The following is a 23,769-nucleotide window of genomic DNA, read 5'->3' on the forward strand; positions in this document are numbered from 1 at the left end:
CGTGACGTCAGGTCTTCACTATCTTCAGTGTCGGCCGCTCGCTGCGACGGGTGATAAGAAATTAAATGAATCGAGAAAAAAAATCCTGACATAACACGGCCACAGAATCGATAAAGATCTTCTGAGTCGCATATAGTGCACTTACTTGCTGCTATAAGAACAGCGTGTCGGCTGCGGTTACGTGGCTGGGCGCCTTTTCTTATGACATTCATTTTCACGCTTTTCGCGCTTCGTCGGTGGTGAGGGCGATGTTCCGCCCGCATTACCGAGGGTACCAGCTGATAGCGAGCGGTGGATGATGAATGACATTGTCATTCGATCGAGCGGCAGCGATCGCCACAAAAATCTGGGAGCTGGTCTTTCGAACCACATTTCCGAATCAGAGCACAAAGCGGCACGAATTCTCCGTGGTAGCGCGAAGCCTCTCAAACAAGCTTCCGTGTGACGAACGGCTTGCGACTTTTTGTAGTTACGCCGCTGGCGTGAGCATTATGCGCACAAGAGTACGTACTACAATGGCGTTCCCGCTGAGCAACCGTGCACATATACTGCATCGTGGTGCATATATAAAGTGACTTCAGCGCTTCAAGCTACGGACCTACAAACGCTGACGGCTTTTTCTTAGTTTTTTTTTTATTCGGTCTCATATTGTGCACTACTGAGGTACGACGTTTGCAACGCCGGTTGCGGTGCTATTCATTAAACCATGCTTGGGAGATGCCTAAGAGATGCCAGGACGCAGCTTCTACCGCGCAGCAGAAGTTCCCTCGTTTTCAGTGTCGCGCGCTCAACGTTTCTGTCGTGGAGACGGTAACTTTGGTCGCGCCAAGATGTCGCGCACGCGTATTGTTTTAACACCGTCCGAGGAGTTCAAGGTACAGTGTGCTACCTTCTAGTACACTGTATTCAAGGGCAACGCTAAGCCTTGCTGCCACTTTCGCTGCCGACTTTTTTTTTACCGTAGTGGGATGGAGAGATCTTTTAGTGAAAACAAAAGGTGGATAGGTCGGCCTGAGTGCAGTGCCTCAATTAGCCTGCTACTCCACGCTGGGGAAGGGATTCGGGGGAATAACAGGGATAGGATGCGAAGAGGAAGGAGGGTGCCGGCATGGGGAAGATGACGATGACAACTGCCCAGCATGCTGTTCCTACGCAGCGCGTTTGTGCACACTTCCCAGCACAGTCATGCTGTATGTGCGCACTGAGCCGGTATACTAAATCATCATCTTGGCGTTAATTCGTGTGTTTAACTGATTCGGCCAGTCTTTAAGTCGCGAATTTCGACTTATCGCGGCTCGAATTTGCGGCAGATACGTGACAGACACTGTCTGTACAAAGCCTATATACTAGTATACGCGGACAATTTTCCGCATTACGCAAACTCGGCCGTTGGCAGCGCGGCATTGGAATCGTTCCATCCGAGAAGCGACGCGTGGGATCTTGCTAGCGAGCGCACGCATATATGGGAGCTCACCCGGAAAGGTCTTCGTATAACTGGCATCGTCCGTGACGTGACCTTGACCCCGCGTCGCTCTGTGGGACTGACGGGTTGTTTCCGCTACGGGCACGCTTCCTCGGCGATAACGTCACGAAACCTCCTTGCTTACACGCACCATCGGTTTCGCCGACGCGTATACTCGACACTCTCGACTCGGTCCGTACTCGGGCTGTGCGTTAATCGCCCGCCAACCCGTCGACGGGAGCTTCCGATGATGAAGCGCATACTTCCATTGGTTCTGTGTGCCGTGATGTCCGACGCGGGATCGGCCTGCCGGTCTGAGCGCTGCGTTTCGAAGAGTGTCGCACGAGAAGAGGCGGCGGCTGAGCGATATCTGACGGGCGAGCTGGAGTCGGCCCAGAACAGGATGTGCGCTGACATCGCGACCGCGCTGTGGAATTACAACGCCGAGCCAAGCGAACTCAGCGCTCTCACCCTGGTGAGCGAGGATTAACATATACGTACACAGCGTAACTATACTCCGTTGCATACATAGCAGTCAACGCTCTGGAGGCTAGAGAGACTTCTTACGGTGGCTTCGTTCGCACTTGAATATGGTTCGGATATGTTTTTTTTACCGCACTTGTGCGCAAACAAGTTTTAATCCTTCGAAACAAACACACTGTAGTATATACGGCTGCTAATGCGTTGTTTTAGATCATTCCTATTTTTATTGTTCCTTTCGATTTTGTTTTTTAATTTGCAACCCGTCGCGAGAATAAGACTCCCGTGCATGCTCGCGCGAGCGATACGCTGTTGGCGCGCACCGAAGCGTGGACTGAAAGCACGGAATTATAACTTTCTGGCACCGAACATTTTGCGTAGCTTCCACAACGGTTATTACTATGTATGGAACGAAGTATAGTTGTTGCCGACGAATATCCGCGCTTGAGAATGACTTATTTGACCCGAAGCCAAATTCGCAAAGCTTTTGGTTCGTAATTACACTCTGGCGTCGGCTGACCGCCTTTGATAATAATATTTCCAACCTCAGGATTGGCTGGAATGTTTCTCTTACGAACATTTTTAGCGTAAAACCTCTTTGTGAATAGTGGCCCTGGTAGATTGCTTGCGCGCGCAATGCGCTTGTTAGTATGGTGTTTTCAACGTAGCGCACATGGTTTTTCTTGCAATAGCCGCGTTTATAAGTATCGTGACAACGGGATACTCACGCACAAAGTATACGTGCCGCATAAGTATCTCGCTCTGCAGCGCAAGCATATTTTGAAAATTAATCTGTATTACGTACACGCACGTTCGCGTGGATCAAATAGCGCGCCGAACTTGCATGCTTCTTTTAAACAGTTGGTTGGCAATCATGTAAGAAAGTACAGATTCCCGAGATGTGTACTGTAATCGTGATGGATAGAAACATATACACAGCAAAATGACTGTGTTGGCGCAAGAAAGTTTCGCTGTCGCGAAAACTTGGTCGTCGTGATACTTATATCGGCTATATAAGAGGCGTATACATATACGGTAGGTTGCTCACAAATTCTTGAAGCAGCATTTCGTTTCTTTTGCCATTCTTGCTTCGCCCAAGGCATCGCAAAATTACTTTTCGCCGAAGCAAGCGATCGTTCCCTTTTTCTTTTTCGCTGTATGTCGTTTTCTATTTTGCAAAGATCCAACCGTCTTGCCTTTCTTGGTCTCTTGAAGACCGAAACCTTGCAGCATTACTCCGCTTTCCAAACTGAGGTCTGGAGCAATGCGACGCGCTTCAACTGGACTTCTTTCACAAATTCCACACTTCGCCGCGCTTTCAGCAAATTGTCCCTCTTGGGTAAGAACGCCCTGGATGACGAGAACCTCGCCAAGGTAAGTTCTTTTCGTCGTCATTAGCGCACCATTACAGATGCGACAGGAATGGGGAGAGAGCCGATTCTGGTTGTATGTGTATGCCGTTGCGGTGACGGAACAACTGTGTGCCTAAATTAGCTGCGTAATAAAAGAAAAGATAAAAAAAATAGAAGAAGCTTGCGGGGCGTTCTCTAGCTTATAGCCCTGTTCTGAATCTGGAATTTTGCGCACGGCTATAGTTCAACTATTTTAGAAGTAGAGACTTGAATGAGCCTGAGACTATCTACGATTTCATAGTGCGAAATTCGAATGTCTTGACCAGTGCGAAAAAAGATATGTGAAGAGAGAACATGGCCCGGCAATTGCGCGAAGCCTTTCTTGTCAAACCAAATAGCTCACCAATGCCTCCCTGAGCAAGTTATTTCGAATTTGTTACAATAAGAACTCAGGTTATCTCTGAACATGTTACAAAATGACGCCTGGCGCCGCAGTTACCCGTAAAGTGCACTAATAAATTTAACGATGCTATTCACGTGCACCTCGGGTGCAGTTGTAGGCGTGCGTGGACACCTGCTATAATGTGAAGTGTCGGCACCAGTTTTTAAGCTCCCGGTTGCAAGTATTTGAAGTGCGCGTATTCGAACTCTGCAATCTAAATAATGCAAAGGCCACTCAACAGAGAGAGGCTACATAGGAAAGTCAAACGCACGCAGAGTATTTACTCGTATACACTGGCACGCAGTTAGTTTTGTGCCATAGATTATGGCTGATACAAAGACCCTCAGACAAACCTTTCATGCATAAATATAAATCCGGTTTATTCTGGCATGTGTACGTATACAGCAATGTGTGTGCAGGGTGTTTCTTTAGCTTCGCCAAATTTCTGAAGATTGACTGCGGCAGATAGCATAATTTTAACTCTAGTGCTAAGTTAGCCGATGAAGAGGCCATTACTTCTGCGGAAAATCGAAACGCTTAATTGAATAACGAACATAATTACGTTATTTAACTTTTTAATTAATTACTTTATTGCGCATATCTCAATTTACGAATCGTATAGCTCGTGAGTTTGCAAGGCATATCGGTTTGGAACGAATTCTGAGGATGGCACTGGTTTTGAGGTGTTCGCCGTGAAACTTGCGGTAAAAATGCACTGTTGTTCCACTTACTTTCTTATGAAAACACTGCTTTATGCATTGAAGCACAAAAGCAACTGGCACGCCATTGCACTTCATCGGGCACTGAAAATTAATGTCTCGAAATTGGCGCAGTCCTGAGAATTCGTTCTAAGTTTCGAACCCGTCTTTGAACTCACCGGCTACAATTCGCAGATTTAAATATGTGCCGTACGTAAACTAATAATTGTAACATAATTAGCGTAATTATATTAGTTATTCAACTGAGCATTTTGGTTTGTTGTTGACCGCATCACCGTGCACTTTAGCTCAAAGGTTAGAAGTGTGACATTTGCCGCAGGCTCTTAAAAAAAAAAATTGATGCAACTAAAAAAAAAAGACGACTGGTATGTCAAACTAATTACAGCAGCCAGTTTTTCTTTCGCGACAAAGGTGAAAAACGAAGTTCAAGGTATATTGGCTTTATTAATGGTTGGGTGTTCTCTTGAACGGCACATGATGTTTGCCGGCATATTTCCGAACTCACGCGATGTTACAAAAGTGATGTCGGTCGCAATATCTGCAGCTAACGTTATAGGCACTGGTTGCCTGTTTCTTTTTCTTTTTTTCCCAGTACCTTCGGTTAGAGTCGCTGCTCTCAGGCGATCGTTCCAACGTCACCTTGTGCCAATACAAAGGCGGCTGGGAAGATGGCGATGAAGGTTGTCATCTCACCTTCTCAGGTATACGCATGTTCCCAGCGTAAGCGTCTCTTGTAAGTTTTCACGCTTTCTGAATACACGACATCATTATGCTGCTGACTGCAGCCTGTGCGCTCTCTTCAAGACTTGCAACGCATCGTCAGGCTCTCGGAGAACAGCGCTGAGCTCCTACATTATTTCAAGCAGTGGATGAATCAGGCAAGGCGTTTCGGAGACGCCTTTTCTGAGCTTCTGCGAATTATCGCCATGGAAAGCGAGATTAATGGTAACTACTCAGTACTCACCTCAGTATAGCTGCGCAATGAAAAGACGTCCTGATGCTCTATTTCTCTCTCTCTCTCTCTCTTTTATGGCAACTGTCTCTTTAGGCTTTAGGAACGCAGCAGACTACGTCATGAATTCTTACGAATGGCCGACGTTCAGGGAAGATGCGGAAGCATTCTGGAACAAACTGTTCCCGCTGTACCAGCGTATGCATCGCCTGGTGCGAGAGAGGCTGATCAGAAAGTATGGCTCTAAGGTCGTGTCTCCGACTGGTCCTATAGACGTTCACCTACTGGGTAAAGCACTTTGACCTTTTTTATTGACTGTACTTAATCTATGGTTCCTGCACTCTGTAATATTTTCACCCTTTAATGAACAAGACAGCAAATAATGCGTGACTGAATTTACAATGTTTACATTGGTTCACTATTGCTTTATTTGCCTCTAAAGAATCTCAAGCCATATTTAGAAATACTTATAAGCAAATAAAAAGAAGAACAGTACAGAAACGCGAAGATTTTTGTTATGTCGGTTTGCAGGAACATAATGCTGCATGGAGAAATTGTGTGTTCGATACAAGTGCGTTTGCTGGCAAAATAGGCGTGCGAACGAATAGAATTGCACAGAAAAGCCAACGTGCACGTTTTGAGTGAAATCGCGCAGTATTTTCTGCGTGAAAGCACATTCTTCCTCCTAGTTCTATACGTGAAAAGCCGTAACTAAAGGGCAAGCCCCGTACTCTCACTGCGCTCATTTAACCCACGTTCACACTATAAGTATGCGCAATGCACAGATTGCACGAGACGTAAGCGCAAACGCAAAGAGCGCAGATGCAGTCGCACCAGGCTTCAAGCGTGCCAGAGCCTCAATATTAGAAAGTATTAGTTTAGGGGACGCAAGCGGCTTGCGCACGCAGCAACTGCGCATGTGCAGACCCAGACGTAGGGGTCCACGCATGCGCAGTACCGTCGCCCGTAGTTCCTGCGTACGCAAACCGCTTGCGTCCCCTAAACTAACACTCTCTATTTTCTAAAGGATTTGCTGGGAGGGTCCAAACAGAGCGACAGAACGCGGCCAATGAGCGCCACAGTATTAGTTTTCGTTTTGCGGCTACATGGACTTCCGGAATTATCGTTTTGTGAAACGGATGGCCAGTACAAGCCGCATGGGCTTTTGAGAACAGTGGGCTTGAGCCCTTTGCTAGTACTTCTGTTGGTTGTGTTGTCTTTTACGCGAGTGCGCTACGTCGGCGCTGACGTTTCTGTCTGCGTCTACGAACGCCCAGGTAAATGTGCACGAGTGGATGTGCAGATGTCACTTCGCCGCCTCGTATTTTGACGGACAACGCGAACCGCCAGAACCGTTTCGATTGTACATCCTAGTGCGGTCAACACGCTAAAATAACATGATTTGTTAACGTTACGACTGTGCTCTGAACCTAGCATTATTCAGTGATTGCTGTAAGAATTGGCTTCAAGATATACTTAAACACAAACTGCCTGTCATTATCCGTCTATGCCTATACTTCCGCATGAAGGACTTTATCAGCGAGATTCAGTTACCCCTATTCTTCACCAGTGGGCTCCAGCATTGCCTGAATGTTCTCATTCTTAACATTTAGAGATTAGTGTTCCTTAAAAAGCCATAATGTATTGCTGTGATATCGGTTAAAGCATTCGCACCCGCAAACGCACTTGGCATGGCGTGATCTATACCAGAGCCGTTCCAGTTAGTTTTTACGTATAGTTTGGCAATGAAATATACCCGAGCTGCGCTGCCTCTAAACCTTGTAATAGGTGTGGGCGAACATTTGAAGTTTCCAATAAGAATAAAATATTTCACACTAACTATTCGTATTCGTATTCAAAAAATGACCTATTCAGTATTTTCGAATATCGAAACTAACAAAACATTTCGCACAATCCGACTGTTGAAGTCCGGTTACTGTCCTTCGTTTGCTAAGCGAAGTGTCGTATGTCATCAGAAGTCAAACTACGACAAATGTTTTTAATCACGGAAGAAACAAAATAGGTAATGCAAGCTTAGTTTTCTTTTAGTTTGGCGGCGGAAACCAACATGACAACCTGTGATTTTTGCTTCTAGTCTGCGATTTAGTGTTTCTTGCAGTCTAGTCATTTAGCACTTTTATATTTTAGGCTACAACCACGCAGAGCTGTTTTCCTTGCAACGGGCCTTTTTACATGTGTCAACGGCACGCAAGTCCTTCAGCCATCTTTTATTTTCTTTTTCCACAACTCTTCTGGTTTATTTTCAACGACTATTTATTTAGCGTTCTTGGAATGATAGCCGTGCAACAACCATTGAATTTTGGAAAGCCCCCTTGTTTGCAACCAGGCTCTAAAGATATGGAGAGGCTATTCGTGCGGTTCATTTCATAAGGTTTAGTGATCTTATGTTTCAAACTAATCCCGATTGCCCGTGATAGTTGGCTGCCTTTTTCTCACTAGTCACTCAGTACAGGCGTGGTACCTAATTACTGGAAAATATATATTCCTGCTGCAAATACATGCGTCTGCGTTGGCTATTTGATATTCGATTTCGTATTCAATACTTACTATTTGTAAGCGATTCATATTCGAAAAAGTTGATATTCGCCTACCTCTAGTATATAGCGTGTTTCACCGAACATTTTCAAAATTTTTTTAGTATTGCCTGTGGCAGATGACACAATTCTAGTCCATGAGCTGGTCTACTTGAAGAGGCGGATATTACTTGCACAAAATATTGAAATGCACAACCGATTAATTAACAGAAATTACTAATTAAGTTTTTAACTAATTACCGTAGGCACGCATTGCAATTTACAAATTCTAGCGAGTGAGACTGGAAGGCACATCCACTTGAACATCAGTGCGTGGATGACATCATTTACAGAATATGCGCCGTCACACTTGCGCTAAAAGTGCACTGTCGTTCCACTTACTCTTTAACAAAACGTCGTTTTATGCGTTGAAGCACAAAAGTAACTGGAACACCAATGCGTTCCAGTTACTTTTACTCCGCAAGGTTAGGGAATTAATATCTCGAAAGCGGTGTAATCCTGGGAATTCGTTCCAAATGGATCCGGCTTGCGGACTCCCGGCGAGAATTTGTAAATTGCAATATGGGCCATGATGTAATTAGTTATTCATAATTAGGCATCTTTTGGTATTTAGTCGCTTAGGGATTTCAATATTTTGCGTAAGTAGTGCCCGCCACTTAGAGTAGACGAGCTCATCAACTAGAATTGAGCTCTGTGCCACAGGGAAGTTTTTTATCTTAAATTGAAAGTGTTCGCTAGAACACTCGGTATAGTAAACACTACGACCTAACACGACTTACGTTTTTGGTTAGGCGTGCAGGGTTACTTGACAAGCAATGCGGCAGATCTGACAGACCCTTTGACGGCGTCGACATGGAATGATGAAAACTCTCCTGTGAACTCGAAGGTAAGAAGAATCCTGGTCATCGGGTGTCTTGCACAATAACATACCATCGGTATTTCACCCTACCAGCAACGCCATCTAGTTTAACATGTTCTGTCATTCTTTTACGGCCGCTTTGTTCTGTCGACCTATCTTTATGAATTATTTTACTTTCTATATGATTTTGCAGCTAGCCGCATGTATGAGCATTCCTATTCAATAAAAATCTTGGTTGCAATTTTACAGCTCGTGTCCTGTCGATGCCCTTCGTCTCACTTCTTTTTCCCGTGAAGAAAGTGGGTTAACCGAGGGACCCGATTTTTATTAATCATATCATAAGAATCCACTAAATAAAGACACCAAGGACAATACAGGGGAACTTACTTCTACTTATCAACTGAAGTAAATTAATGATAAATTAATGGAATTGAAAGTGGACGAAGAAACAACTTGCCGCAGATGGGGAACAATCCCACGTCTTCGCATTAGGCGTGCGATACCGCGTGCCGTTTTTCCATCCACTTTCTGGGGCATTAATGCGTTACTACTAGAACTAACCCTGGGAGTGTTAGCCAGCGCCACCGCTCACAAGTTTAACTATTAACTATGAAATACGCGCCAGCATACCAACCTCTCTCTCATTATATCCGCGTGACAATTAATTTGGAGCACAGCGCTGGCACGCCTGCACAAGTGCTGTATTGGGCTGGTAGCTGCCATTAACGGATTGAATGGTGTGAAATTAACTGCCCTTCTTTGCTTTCAGTCCCAAAACTTTACTGCATTCGAAGTGTTCAAAGAGGCGGAGTACTTCTACGTTTCTTTGGGGCTGCCGCAGCTGCCTAGGAGTGTTTGGGAGAAGTCTATGATTGCAACGTCATCGTCGCGGGACGCCGATTTCTCTTGCGAGGCGTCTGCTTGGGACTTTTGCGATGGACAAGATTACAGGTAGGAAACATTCGCGTTCATTGACTGAGTGCAGCAGTGTTACTTCATACGTTTAAAAAAAAGATGTAATTTACAGGTTAAAGTAGGCAGAAATTAACGAACACAATTGGAGCAGGTTAGGACGTATGCCGTTAGAATGAGTAAATAAATTAATTCACTAGGTAACATAAAACGCGCAGAAAGTTCGCCCGGTGTCCTGGGAGACCTAAATGTAGTGGCGACTTTATATTTATACAGGTTGGGGCGCATGCCCAACCTGCGGGCTGTTGGGTGATACAGGCACGTACCCAGGATTTTTTTTCGGGGGGGGCCCACCACCTCCATCATCATCATCATCATCATCATCATCATCATCATCATCATCATCATCATCATCATCATCATCATCATCATTCTGTGTTATGTCCACTGCAGGACGAAGGCCTCTCCCTGCGATCTCCAATTGCCCTTGTCCTGCGCCAACCGATTCCAACTAGCGCCCGCGAATTTCCTAATTTCATCGCTCCACCTTGTGTTTTGTCGTCCTCGATTGCGTTTCCCTTCTATTGGTACCCATTCTGTAACCCTAATGGTCCAACGGTTATCTAACCGGCGCATTACATGACCTGCCCAGCTACATTTTTTCTCTTGATGTCAATTAGAATATCGTCTATACCCGTTCGCTCTCTGATCCAAACCACTCTTTCTCTCTTAACGTTATGCCTAGCAATCTTCGTTCGATCGCTCTTTGCGTGGTCCTTAACTTGCTCTCAAGTCTCTGCCCCATATGCACTGGCAAAATGCACTGGGAAATGCACTGGGAAATGCACTGGCACATGCATTGGCACTGGACATATTGCACTGGCAAAATGCACTGATTGCACATCGTACTTTTCAATAATAATGGTAAGCTTCCAGTCAGGAGCTGGCGATGTCTGCCGTATGCGATCCAATCTATTTTTATTCTTCTGTGAATTTCCTTCTCATGATCAGGGTTCCCTCTGATTAATTAACCTAGGTAAACCTACTCCTTCACAGTCTCTAGTGGCCGACTGGCCATCCTGATCTCTTGGTCCTTTGTCCGGCTATTTATCATTATCTTCATCTTCTGCATAATAATATTCAACCCCACTCTTACACTCTCTCTGTTAAGGTCTCCAATCATTTGTTGTAACTCGTCTGCATTGTTGTTGAATAGAACAATGTCATCAGCAAACCGAAGGTTGCTGAGATATTTGCCGTCGATCTTTACTCCTAAGCCTTCCCAGTTTAATAGCTTGAATTCTTCTAAGCACGCAGAAAATAGCTTTGGAGAAATTGTGTCTCCCTGTATGGCCCCTTTCTCTATAGGTGTCTCCCTGCTTTTCATGTGTAGAATTAAGGTAGCTGTAGAACCTCTGTAGATATTCTAGCGCGAAAAACGAGTCAGTAAGACGAGAAACTATTTACAGATTATATTTACAACAACGGTTGCAGCGCTGACCGGTTAGATTCACAGCGCGAGCCCAGTTCGTTCTTCCTCCTCTTTTCTGTTGTTATGGCGCCTAAGCGCCTCGTTCAGACAAACAAATACCTCACGCATGTAGGGATATTTTCCAAGCTTTTTACGTAAGCGTTCTGTACTCCTTGATTACGTAGTGCCTCTACAATTGCTGGTATCTCTACTGAATCAAATGCCTTTTCGTAATCTATATAAGCCACATAGAGAGGCTTATTGTACTCTGCAGATTTCGCGATAACCTGATTGACGACATGGATGCGATCCATGGTAAAGTATATCTTCCTGAAGCCAGCCTGTTCCCTTGGTTGACAAAATCCAGTGTTAACTTTATTCTATTGGAGATTATTTTGGTAAATATTTTATATAATACTGGGAGCAAGCTAATGGTCCCATAATTGTTCAATTCTTTAACGTCTCCTTATTTTGTGGATTAGTATAATGTCTGGATTCTTCCAGTTTTCTGGGACCTTTGCAGTCGATAGACACTTCGTATAAAGAGCCGCCAGTTTTCCAAGCATTATGTCTCCTCCATCTTTGATTAAATCGACTGTTATTCCACCTTATCCTCCCGCTCTTCATCGTTTCATGTCTTGCAGGGTCCTTCTGACCTCATCGCTAGTTATAGAAGAGTTTCTTTATCCTGTTCATTACTGTTTCTAAGTGCACTATCGTGACTCCTCTAGGTACTGTATACAGGTCAGATTAGAATTTTCCCGCTGCTTTTACTATATCTTTGAGATTGCTGATGATATTATCCTTCTTATCTTTTAGTGCACGCATCATGGTTTGTCCTATGCCAGGTTTCGTTTTTTACTGATTTCAGGCTGCGTTCATTTTATGCGGCTTCTTCAGTCTTTCTCATGTTATAGTTTCGAATATCAGTTATTTTCGCCTCAGTTTGACAGTTCCGCGAATTGCGTAACGCTGTGCGGCCGCCAGTCCCATACAACCGCGTAGAGTGCAGGACTCTGCGATTCAAGACGTACTGCGCTCACTGCGAAATGTTAGAAAAACACTCGCATAAGAACAGCAGAGAAGTGGCTACGTGAGGCGGCTCGACCGATAACTGTAGAAGCGTCATTCAAAACAAGTAATTGTTCTCCACTTCCGGCGGCGTTTTCTCTACTTCCTTTTTAAATAAAAAGATGTTGATCCATAAATATTCTCATAAACAACGGTTAACTTTTTTATTGTTCGCTTTTGCTTGCAGTTTGGTTGGTGCCTTGGCTCTCTCCCTTAGTAGATCGCTTAATTTCTCAACTCTTTGCGATTTTTGTTTCCAGTTGCCAATTTTGCACGAAAAGCGCTATACAGTTAGGGAAAAAACAGACGAGGTAACGGGCGACAGTCATCTTGCTTATGGGTTTAAGGGTTATTGCAGGGTTTCATGATGGACGCTTTTTCACATTATTTTATTTCCCATCTTATCTAACCCATATCACGTGTATATGGTTACGGGCATCTGCCAGCGTCGCGGCGAGCCGTAACTCAAGGAAACAATGAAGCAAAGGGATAAGTTAAACGCAATTGGCGTTTTCTCCGTCCGCAACTCGTTCCATGAGAGTACAGACCAGCTGAGTAACAGCCGCATCCCTCTCCTGGTCCCAAGATCAGCCTAAAATAAGAAGGTTGAACTAACAAAAGCAACAGCTATGCACGTGACGGTTGAATAGATGGTGTTACGACATCCCAACCGGTGCCACCAGGATAACGAACATCCAACCGGCGCCACCAGTGTTACGAACTTGCACCGCTGCACCACGATTACGGCTTTGTGGTCCCGTAGCGCTCGTCACCCGTTTCGTGACAGAGCGTTGGTAGCGAAGACTCCGAGCCTGGCGTCGATGAGAATAACAAAAGGGACTTTATACATTATATACAGGTTATCATACAGGACATGAACGGGTCGGCACTGGGGCCGAATGCTCACAACAAACGCGACTGTTCTCGCACGACGACGTCCGGCGAAAACGCGTGACACATCTCACCCCAGTCGGGAGCGACACTCTCTCCCGGTGGGTTGGCGGATCCTGTTTTTCAGGCAGCGCGTTGCTGCTTTTATAATCCCCGAGCACCATTGTCACTCAAACGGCCCAATACAAAGTCAGCACACGACGGTCGTCCGAGGGGTCCAACCAGCGACCGCGCTGGCCACCCGGTTCAAAGTTCGCGCGCGCGGTGACCTCCAGGCAAAGGGAGGCGCGGCGCCGGGCTGTCTGGCACACGCGGACACGTCCAAACTTGCGGCTCGCCGAGGCTTCTCCGCTTCTCCCGCAGGACCCGCTGCCTGACGGCTCAGCATCTTGACTTGTGAAGGGAGAATTAGGGCGCTCGCAGGATAGATTCTGCATCTTGCAGATTCGGACTCCGGGCTTGTGGTAATGGCACAACAATGGTGACAACTGAACGCACCTCAAGTTAATCGCGCGGCTGCGGAATCTACGAGAAAACTGTCCTTCATATTACAAGAGATGCCGATAACTACCGCCATTTAAAAGGAGTGAAAAAGGCAGCATAATGCTGACCGATGAACAGCTGCGAAATCTCAACATTGATCTGGCGGCGCTTTAGGAATGTGTGAGGAGTGGTGGCGTGGGTGGGGAGGGGGGGGGGGTATGCCACTTGATTTCGGGGGGGGCCCAGGCCCCCCCGGGCCCCCCCCTGGGTACGTGCCTGGGGTGATATGCAGATAAATGTTTAGATGTGTGGGTTGATGACGGGCTCATTAATAAATATTTTTAAGGCGAAAGCCTTAAGTAGCTCATACATCGATGGCTTTGAAAAAGAAACGCTTCGTCCGGTCCAGTAGTACGAAAACTATACTTATCAGCAATTGCTCATACCCCTCTAAACAAGCAAAATGTGCAATGGCTCATCCTTTTCCTAATGCAGAGGCTACAAGCACTCAGCAAAGTGAAGCGTACGGTGCATGCATTTATTGGAATCACGCATACAACGCACAGAAACGCGGCATCTAGTCGAGTTGTAAAAAAAAAGCAACGTGACCTTCTCAATGACTCATACCACGGTAAGCAATGGCTCATACCCTCGTAACCAAGCAAAAAATGCAGTGGCTCATACTCGCGCAAGGCTGAGGCTACAAGCGCTCAGCAAAGTAAAGCAAACAATGCATACATTCATTGAATTCACCCGTACAACACACAGAACAGCATACGTTTCAATCCCCTGCTTAGAGAAAGTAACGTAACGTCGAAAGGAAACGTCGTTGGCGCGAGTGTGACCCCGCAACACGAGCGCCCGAAGCCGCAGCTAAGCGTCGAAAACGAGCCGAAGAAGCCGAACTGCGAAAGCAGCAACGTGAAGATGCGAGACGGCGCATTACCAAGTGTGCAGCAGGCTTTCGCATTCGCGTGTTACAGGAGTGTAACGTGCTGCCGATTTTTTTTTTCTCTCCGGCCTTTTAGGGACTTCAACGAAGCGCTAACTTGGTTTGCCCGCCCTGGGAGAACTAAACGTGGCACCTATAGGTTAAGTTTGCGCGGGGATGGTATACGTGTTATAAGCGATTCGCGATCAACGTTTAACCTGTAGGTTATTCACAGCCTTTGTAGGAAATTACGTATGCACACGTTCGAGAGTGTGTTTCACGAACAGTGTGCAATGCTTCTCCGGTGTTCCCTGGATGAACTATATTCCAGTCCGCATTTGTCTAGAATGAGGGTGCACATTGCGGCCGATATGTGCTAACAATGTATAAGGTCTTTGGGCTAATTAAAAGCTTTGTATTACACTGATGCATGTGATTGGCGTCGTTATACAGCCTTTATAAACAACGTTTGTTGGGACAAGTAAATCTTGCACCCGGTTCACATTTGATGGAAACTATGGACATACCAGGGATTACGTGTGTGCAGAACATAAAGTGAGTGGGTTTTTACTTTTTGAATAGGAAAAGCCTTTTCGATAATGTACTGATGGAAGTACTCCAAAGTGTTGTGCTCGTTTTACAAACTCTGTAGAATGCTTGCGTTATGTCTTTGGATAAAGGACTATGATACCGTGTTCATCATATATGTTAGAAGTAGGAGCCAGGTTATGGCCGATGTGTGCTAAAAATTTAAAGGGCATTGGTTAATTCCGGCTTTTTCAGTAAATTATTTAATCGCTCGACAGCGTTTTACGACATGCGTTATACATAATCATGTTTTCCCGTTATCCTTGGAGAACGAACTGAGACATCGGGTTTACATTAGCTGGAACTAGAGGCCATGTTACGGGACATGTGCGGGAAAAGCTTAATATATGCGGCCTCATTAATACTATGCAAAGCATTACTAATACAACTGTTTGAAACAAACAGCTTCGCTGAAGATTGGGTTGTCATTCTGCAAAGATTGCACAAGTCTGCCGTGTCTTTTGCACCGCAGTTGTAACGTTCTGGCACTTTTTAACTTTAGGAGAACCTATCGCGATTACAACATTGAGAAATCTTGAAAATCTGAAATTAGCGTTTCACACGTGCATGCCTGTTTCCGTGTGTTCCGTCGTGGAGCCGTTTTGTCAGATTACATTTGGGTTTCTTCAAATGTGCTGCTAAGGAGGCGATTACTTGAGCACAAAATAGCCTCTGAACTCTAATATACTTTTCCGAAAGTCTACCAAAGTTTACCCGTGAAGAAAAGTGAACTCAGCGGGATCGTCTTCGGTAGCGATTTCGTCACGTTGGATATGGTTGAATTGAAATTCATAAATGCTGAAATAAATCCTTGACACAGCAGCGCTTTCATTCTATGTAATTAAATACCGATGCATTTCTTATTGCTGAGAGCTCTCAGCCACCACGCGCAGGTTACTCATATAGCTGTCCTCACAATTTTGCTAACGCGTATGCGGTTTAGGTTTACGCATGGCAAGGAAGCTATAAGTTCGTTTAAGCGACCTATGGTCCTTGGCTACTACTGATGTACACGAATCCCCCCAAAAATCGAATTCGATAAATTCGAAAGGAATACATAAATTTGTTTACAACTACGGCTGTATGCTCGGACTTTAAATGCATTGGCTTCTTCCTATAACCAGGTAAATCACGAATTCGAAAGAATTAGTGTGCAAAGTGGTTATGAGGAGGCCGGTTCACTCCTAGTGCGCTCTCATGCAATGTACAGCCAGCCAAATCTTTTGTTAGCTGAAGCGAGCATCGCTTTCTTATACTTTCCAGCGCGATGTATACGATGGAGCGAGCTTGCGAAACGGGTCAAGGTTAAGCAAGCACAAGGCGACGGGAGCAGTGTGAAGTCGCATAACCTCGACTTGTTTTCGGCATTTTCTCAAACACGTGATGTACAAGTGGCGTTATTTATTTATTTTATTTTATTTTATTTAGTACATACTGCAGACCCTTTTCAGGGTCCAAGCAGGACAGGCATATATTCTTAAAACTCAAAAGATACAGAACACAATGAAAAGAAATATACATAAAAATAAGGAGACAAATATTGCAAACTATTAAGATGTCATAACATGGTTCCAATCGGATATTGTCCGCGGAAAAAAGGAATATTTAAAACAGTCAGTTTTCGCAAAATACGGTGTCAATGAGTGAATGTGATGATGTCGGGTATAACGTGTGGTTAGAGGGGATATGTACTGTGAAGGATCCAAAGCAAACTTATGGTTAAGTAAAGAATAAAGAAATTCAAGGCGATATTTTCCTCTTCGCGTTTCAAGTGTTTCAATATTGTTAGCCGCCATGAGGTCAGTGGGGGAGTCGGTGATTTTAAATTTGGAATAGATAAACCTAACAGCTTTTCTTTGAACCCTTTCTAATTTATCTATGTTAAGTTTAGTGAATGGGTCCCAAACAACCGAAGCATACTCGAGCTTTGGCCTGATGTAAGTGTTATACGTTAGAAGTTTTATGTGAGAAGGTGAATTTCTTAGTTTATGCCTCAGAAAACACAGCTTTTTAAATGCAGAGGAGCATATGTTATCTATATGTGAGTTCCAGGAAAGACGGCTTGTGATTGTTACACCTAGATATTTGTAGCTATTAACCTGCTTTAGTGTTGATGATCCGAGTGTATACACGTGGTTAATTGGGTTCTTTTTATGTGTTATTTGCATCGAAACTGTTTTTTCAGTGTTAAGAACCATGGAAAACTCGCTGCACCAATCAAGAACATTTCGAAGACACTGGTCAAGTTCGTTTTGATCGTTAGTACACGTAATTTGACGGAAAACGACACAATCATCAGCAAACAAGCGAATATGAGTTCCTGGAGTAACCACATTAACAATATCATTTATGTAAATCTGAAAAAGCAAAGGCCCCAAGACGCTTCCTTGGGGCACCCCAGAGGTGACTGGGAGACAACTGGAGCTGCACCCATCGACTGAAACAAATTGCACTCTATTCGTGAGGTAATCTTGAATCCACGATATTAAAATGTCTGGAAGATTAATGTTTTTTAGTTTTTGAATCAGTTTTTCGTGGTGAACTTTATCAAATGCTTTGCTGAAATCCATAAATATGGTGTCTATTTGACCATTCATATCCAGTGTTTTAGCAAAGGTGTGTACTATTGTAACCATGTACCTATACGTACATGTAGTGCTACCATGTACCTATACGTCTGGAATAAATAAATAAATTATGAAAGCTAATGCTCACAAAAGCTCGTACGCACACGAGAGTCGTCCATTTTGGTTAGCTCCTCTCCTGAGGCACCATGGCGTGCAGAAAGTCCATGCTCGCGCGAGGCAGCTAAAAGATTTGGCAGCTGCACGTGCTTCAGCATTGTTCCCTGACCAGTGTGCCCGTATTGCTTTCTCTTCGAAAAAGGATTAGGATGTGCACCGAAGCAACTGTCGGTAGCCTGGGAACAGTGTTCCACGAGATGGGACACGTGTATTACTTCATGCTGTACGCGGAGCTGCCGCATGTCTTTCGAACAGGAGCCAATGCAGGTAAGTGAATAGAGAGAGAAGTGGTTCTTGTGGGGAAGGAGGAAAGGCTAGCACTATTTTCTGCAACCCATGCGGGAGCACGGCTCAGCGCGAACAGGGTGGAGGAGATGGGATTAAATGAGAGAGAGGGTAGGAGGGAGAAAGGTAGAGGGTCGTAGAGATGGAAGCGAAGTAGTGGCGGATCAGGAAGGCCGAGGTGGTGGGACGGCCGCTAGGCCATCCGTCTCTCTAGAAATTTCCTAGTCTCGCCGAGAGCCCCGACGAGTCGAGGTACTCGACGACACTTAGGAAGGCTGGCAGCTGATTACGACAGGGGAAGAGCATATCTTCCGGTCGTGAACATGGGAGCCCCAGGCGGTGGAACTCTTGCAGAGCTGAACGCAGCTCTCTCTCTCTCTCTCTCGGAAACGTGCTTTTCTTAGGCACCTGGGCACGTCAGCAGTCTATGAACTAAGGAAGGACGAATAGCGAAACCGAAGCGATTTACGCGCATAGTCACGTTAATTGTATTATTTTTTAAAAAATATTAATGATAGAGAGAAACAAGAAGCCCTGCAGACGAAGGCTATACCACCCTTGGACGCACTGTCTTTTTCTCTACACTTTCCACATTTCTGTGCGTCCCGTATTAATAATTTATTAATTAGCTAACAAGAACAATCAACAACAAACAAAATGACTAAGTTCTCTTTTCCTTTGACTAATACCTGTTGTGGTCGTGTTCGACCAGCATTCCACGAAGCTGTTGCAGACGCGCTGTCATGGTTGGCGATTCAATCTAGAAGGCTTCGAGAACATCTCGGATTTGGAATAACAAATCCCGGTAAGCAAAAAAATCGAAGTTGCTTATTGATGCAAAGGGCGAAAAATTGCATTATTTTATTTCTTTTTGCGCAGGCATTTCCATCCCCTCCCATTTGTTACATTTATCTCGTGAAAGATGCTGATTGTTTTCCATTGTTTGTTGCAGTGGCACCTGGCAGATGCGAGTTATATAGAGATGAAATCAATATGCCACATAATTATAATATCCCGTAACTTTGGAAGATTATTTGGTATAACATGTACCATACAGAGAATGTGAACACAAGACATTAATTCTTATGGAGTATACGTGGCCTTCGTGCGCGAGATTTTTTTTTCAGAAGGCTTTAGTGCTTGTACAGCGAAGTTGAATAGACTTTTTTTTTGTGTAGACATTCATGACTGCCGTAAAAACAGCAATAATAAATGAACCACCGTAATCTGCAGCTCCAGGATAGCGACACGCTCTTGCTGAACTCCCATCTTTTTTATTTCCATTAATGAAACGCGTCGCAATTGCTACAACGAAGTAGCTGCGGAGACACATCACCTACTGGCGCTCGCCTTCGACCACGTCGGACGACTGTTTTATGGAATCGCAACTAGCAAGTGGATCTGGACAGTGCTGGACGAACCTGTAACCCGCGAGCGTATGGACTCCCTATACTGGGATATGAGGCAAGTGAGAAGTGTGCGCTTGTTTAAACGATTACTTACTTATGAATGAATGAATGAATGAATGAATGAATGAATGAATGAATGAATGAATGAATGAATGAATGAATGAATGAATGAATGAATGTCGTATGGACTCACTGAACTGGGATATGAGGCAAGTGAGAAGTGTGCGCTTGTTTAAACGATTACTTATAAATGAACGAATGAATGAATGAATGTCGTATGGACTCTCTATACTGGGATATGAGGCAAGTGAGAAGTGTGCGCTTGTTTAAACGATTACTTATGAATGAACGAACGAATGAATGAATGTCGTATGGACTCTCTATACTGGGATATGAGGCAAGTGAGAAGTGTGCGCTTGTTTAAACGATTACTTATGAATGAACGAACGAATGAATGAATGTCGTATGGACTCACTGTACTGGGATATGATGCAAGTGAGAAGTGTGCGCTTGTTTAAACGATTACTTATGAATGAACGAACGAATGAATGAATGTCGTATGGACTCACTGTACTGGGATATAAGGCAAGTGAGAAGTGTGCACTTGCCTAAGCGAAAACTTATGAATGAATGAATGAATGAATGAATGAATGAATGAATGAATGAATGAATGAATGAATGAATGAATATTCTGCCTCACTTTTTAGGGATTTCTGCGCCACTTGGCAACACAACAGCACGATCACGATCGAACACATCAACAGTGGCTCAATCAGCAGGACAGTGGCTTTTTTGGGCGCACAAATATAAAATATCCAAAGGTAATTTTGGTACAGAGCGTGAGGCTATCTTGTTTTACAGCGCAACAAGAATATGCGCCTGCGCACTGCACTAATTGCTACGGTTTTCTAAGAAGCACCAAGACGCCAATCTAATGCGACATACAGGAATGCCCCTTCTGTGGCCACTTCGAGACATTTTCGTTGAAGCAAAATCTTTCTCTTTTTTTTCAGACTAAAATACGAAGGAATACGTTCACCGTTGGATACCCAGACGGGCAGTTTCCGCTCACCTGCGGATTATGATTTTCGCGCGCACATGAACCGAATCAGGTAAGTGAGGCGCCTGCAAATGCTGTCGTGCAAGTGTTTTTTTCCCTACATATTACCTTGATCAATGGTGTAAAGGCTGAGGGAGACATTAGAGTACTTGAGCAGCATGACAAAACTGCGCTTAGTACTAGTAAGGTGGCTGTTTCCACTGAATCTCCGCTTATTTGTTCATGTAAACCGACGTTGAAAGCACGGATCAAAACTAAAATACAAACAGTGAAAATAGTACTACCGATAGCCCATGCATATTCACTTCGCTGCATCCTGGCTCAAAATTCAACTTTTATCAAGTCGATTTTTTTTCCGGCATGTTCGCAATAGCCAGTTCGATTGGATGAATTTTATGAGCGTCCCTGTTGAAACGGGATGGCATCTGTTGCGACCACGCTATATATAGTTACGTTTATAGTGCGTTTATTCACGGTACTTAAAACCAGCGGTAATTACCGATTCCTGTATACGCATGCGAAGCGTACCTCACTCACTGCTATTTGCTTTATAACTCATGCTGAATAATCACGTTGATATAACTCTTTTCTTTAAGCGGATGAACAGGATAAATTACCGGTTTGAAAAAGAAATCTGATGTTCTCCTTTGTATTGAAGCACCGGGGATAAAATCAGTATCTGCCGGAGTAGCGCTGTCTCTTCTTGCGTGGTGGTTGCGAAAGTAAGCTAGCGCAAATAAAATATGCAGTATTGCTTTTTCAATTTATTAGAACGCACACCATTTCGAACATCTGCGAAACCTCGACTTGGAGGGTTGCCATGACTACGCCTCTCGTAATCTAAATGCAGCTCTGGGACGTAAGGAGCCCTTGAATCATTAACCAGCGCTTTTCAAAGAAAGCAATAATAACACGGAATGCCGACACGTTAGCAGGGTACGTAAGCGGCGCTTATTAAAGTTTATATTTACAGGATAACAGATGAGATGGGGAGTAAGCCGCAGTAACGCAGACATTTTTTTATATATTTTTACGTTCGCGCAGCCATCACATTACGAAGCCGCAAATGCATGGACTTTCCAGTGGCATGCACTGTATATGCTGTCCGATTTATCTGCACCGTAGCATATACGGAGTACAAGTATATAACGATCCGTAGTTTTTGTGCAGTTTTAGTGAGACAAATTTGGCAGCTTTAGAACTCGGACTGCTTTCCGCTACAACACAAGTGTTTGTCGCAGTCTAAGCAACACAGTGGGGCCACAGTTCGATAAAGTGCTGGCGTGGTGATCAGTGTCCGAACGAGGAAACCGTTGTCCTGGCATCGTTGCCTCGACAATGTCCGCTGGTTGTCTAAGCGGGGGTTGTGGAAGCCCAAGCTGCCGCTTCTCCTGTTCGATTGGTGTTGGTTGTCGAATGTAGCACAGCTACGGCCTGAAGGGCTATGGGCGCGTTTTGAAGAAATGCAAATGCTGTTTGTTCGCGCACAGTAGGCCCGGCAGCTATTCTGCGCACGAACCCATGTATAACCCTTGCGTCGTCCTGCACAGGTCCATGTGCAGCTTTGTCGTGCAGATGCAGATCGTCAAGTACCTGTGCGGAGGAGCGAATCGCACGGGTCCACTGCACGAATGCGACGTTTTCGGCTCTGAAGAAGCAGGCAGACGTCTCGCGTAAGTCTGTTGCAACACTATTCTTTATATATATATATATATATATATATATATATATATATATATATATATATATATATATATATATATATATATATATATATATATATATATATATATATATATATATATATATATATGATACTTAATTATTTGCAACCTTGCATCTGAAAGAAAGCAAAGAGACAATCTGTCAACATTTGAAAACATTTTCCTACACAAACAGACCGTATGGATGGAAGATCTGTTGGAATTCGTAACGCCCCGCCGACGTCATCGGTACCATATTTTGGCGCGAGAGTCGAGAAAGATTTTTTGAAAATTCACTTTGTTTTCACGGAAAAACTACAATTAGAACTACAAAAGAATGCGATGCCGAAATAATCTCATTTTGCGTCTCTACCTGATGTCGGAAGTGCATATAGGACTCGGCGATTGATCAGTTAACATTGACTAATCGATTGAGAGTTCAATAGCGATTAGTGTTTTTTTTTTCTTATCGCGAGTAACTGGGTAACGTGACGAGTAAAATCATGCAAATGTCGGCGCCGATGCTGCCACTTTGATTCCTCAAAAAGCCCGCAAGCGAGCGACAAATGGAGCTTCGGACTTTTTTAGACGGTGACCGTGGGTCTTACAGGATCGAAGGCACTCGTACAGTTTGCACTTTGAGCCTGCACAGGAAGAGTCAAATGCCATGCGAGCGCCCCCTATTCGACGCTGATCGTATGGCGGTTAGTAATTAAGGAAGATCTACTATCTTACGCCAACAGACTTCGTTACCTCCACGGTTGGTCGTATTTAGTCAGCGTAAGCTTCGTACGTTTGATATGCCCGCTCACGCAAAGTGTCGCTGACAGGCGAATGTCGATTGAAGCGGCACGGCTTGTTCGTTCGGCGAAGTTTATGCACGTGAATCACGTTCTTATTTTTTGCCGTGGTTTTGTTGCATTTATGGGTCCGTTTGCTAGTGATAAGATCAGATAACTCAGAAGCCCAAATCGCTGCCTGTTCGTGATTTTCTTATTTATGTATGAGATTCACACGGGTGCGAGAGGCGCCAACAATATTTACAAACTGCTTTTTGTCCATGAACCTACTGACTAAGATTACAGCGGCTGCTCGTCTTACTTTTCAGATCAATTCTTAGGCTCGGATCATCAAAACCCCTGGCGGATCTTATGGAAATGATCAGTGAAGGTCAGCGAAAAACTATGGATGCGTCGGCTACTCTCGAATACTTCCTGCCCGTGATGGAGTGGCTGCAGGATAATTCTGAAAGCTACGTCGGATGGGGTCAACACCGGTAGTTACAGGTCGCAGTGGCGCTTCTCCGCGTTTCAATCCGCCTCTGCCCATTATACATAAAATGGGTCAATGATGTCAATCGGTCGTGCGATCTGACAGCTTTCTACGAGGCACCATCGGAA

General features: G+C 44.5%; 1 protein-coding gene across 3 annotated transcripts; it reads left to right on the forward strand.

Moving 5' to 3' along the window:
* The first annotated feature begins 1,371 nt into the window (after nucleotides 1-1,371).
* Nucleotides 1,372-23,769, forward strand: LOC135911422 (angiotensin-converting enzyme-like). 3 transcript variants are annotated; one of them, XM_065443710.2, is made up of 13 exons: nucleotides 1,372-1,937; nucleotides 3,158-3,316; nucleotides 5,048-5,156; nucleotides 5,260-5,400; nucleotides 5,504-5,695; nucleotides 8,754-8,848; nucleotides 9,591-9,772; nucleotides 18,055-18,179; nucleotides 18,910-19,002; nucleotides 19,514-19,661; nucleotides 20,620-20,718; nucleotides 22,217-22,339; nucleotides 23,478-23,769. In XM_065443710.2, exons 1-13 carry the CDS (start codon nucleotides 1,710-1,712, stop codon nucleotides 23,647-23,649), a joined length of 1,866 nt encoding a protein of 621 aa, XP_065299782.2. In that variant the 5' UTR covers nucleotides 1,372-1,709; the 3' UTR covers nucleotides 23,650-23,769. The 3 variants fall into 3 exon arrangements, with proteins under 3 accessions (XP_065299782.2, XP_070394148.1, XP_070394149.1); XM_070538047.1 differs by having other exon boundaries at nucleotides 19,517-19,661; XM_070538048.1 differs by lacking the exon at nucleotides 1,372-1,937 and having other exon boundaries at nucleotides 3,178-3,316; nucleotides 5,241-5,400.

Source organism: Dermacentor albipictus, chromosome 4, assembly GCF_038994185.2.
Source record: "Dermacentor albipictus isolate Rhodes 1998 colony chromosome 4, USDA_Dalb.pri_finalv2, whole genome shotgun sequence".
Classification (NCBI taxonomy): domain Eukaryota; kingdom Metazoa; phylum Arthropoda; class Arachnida; order Ixodida; family Ixodidae; genus Dermacentor; species Dermacentor albipictus.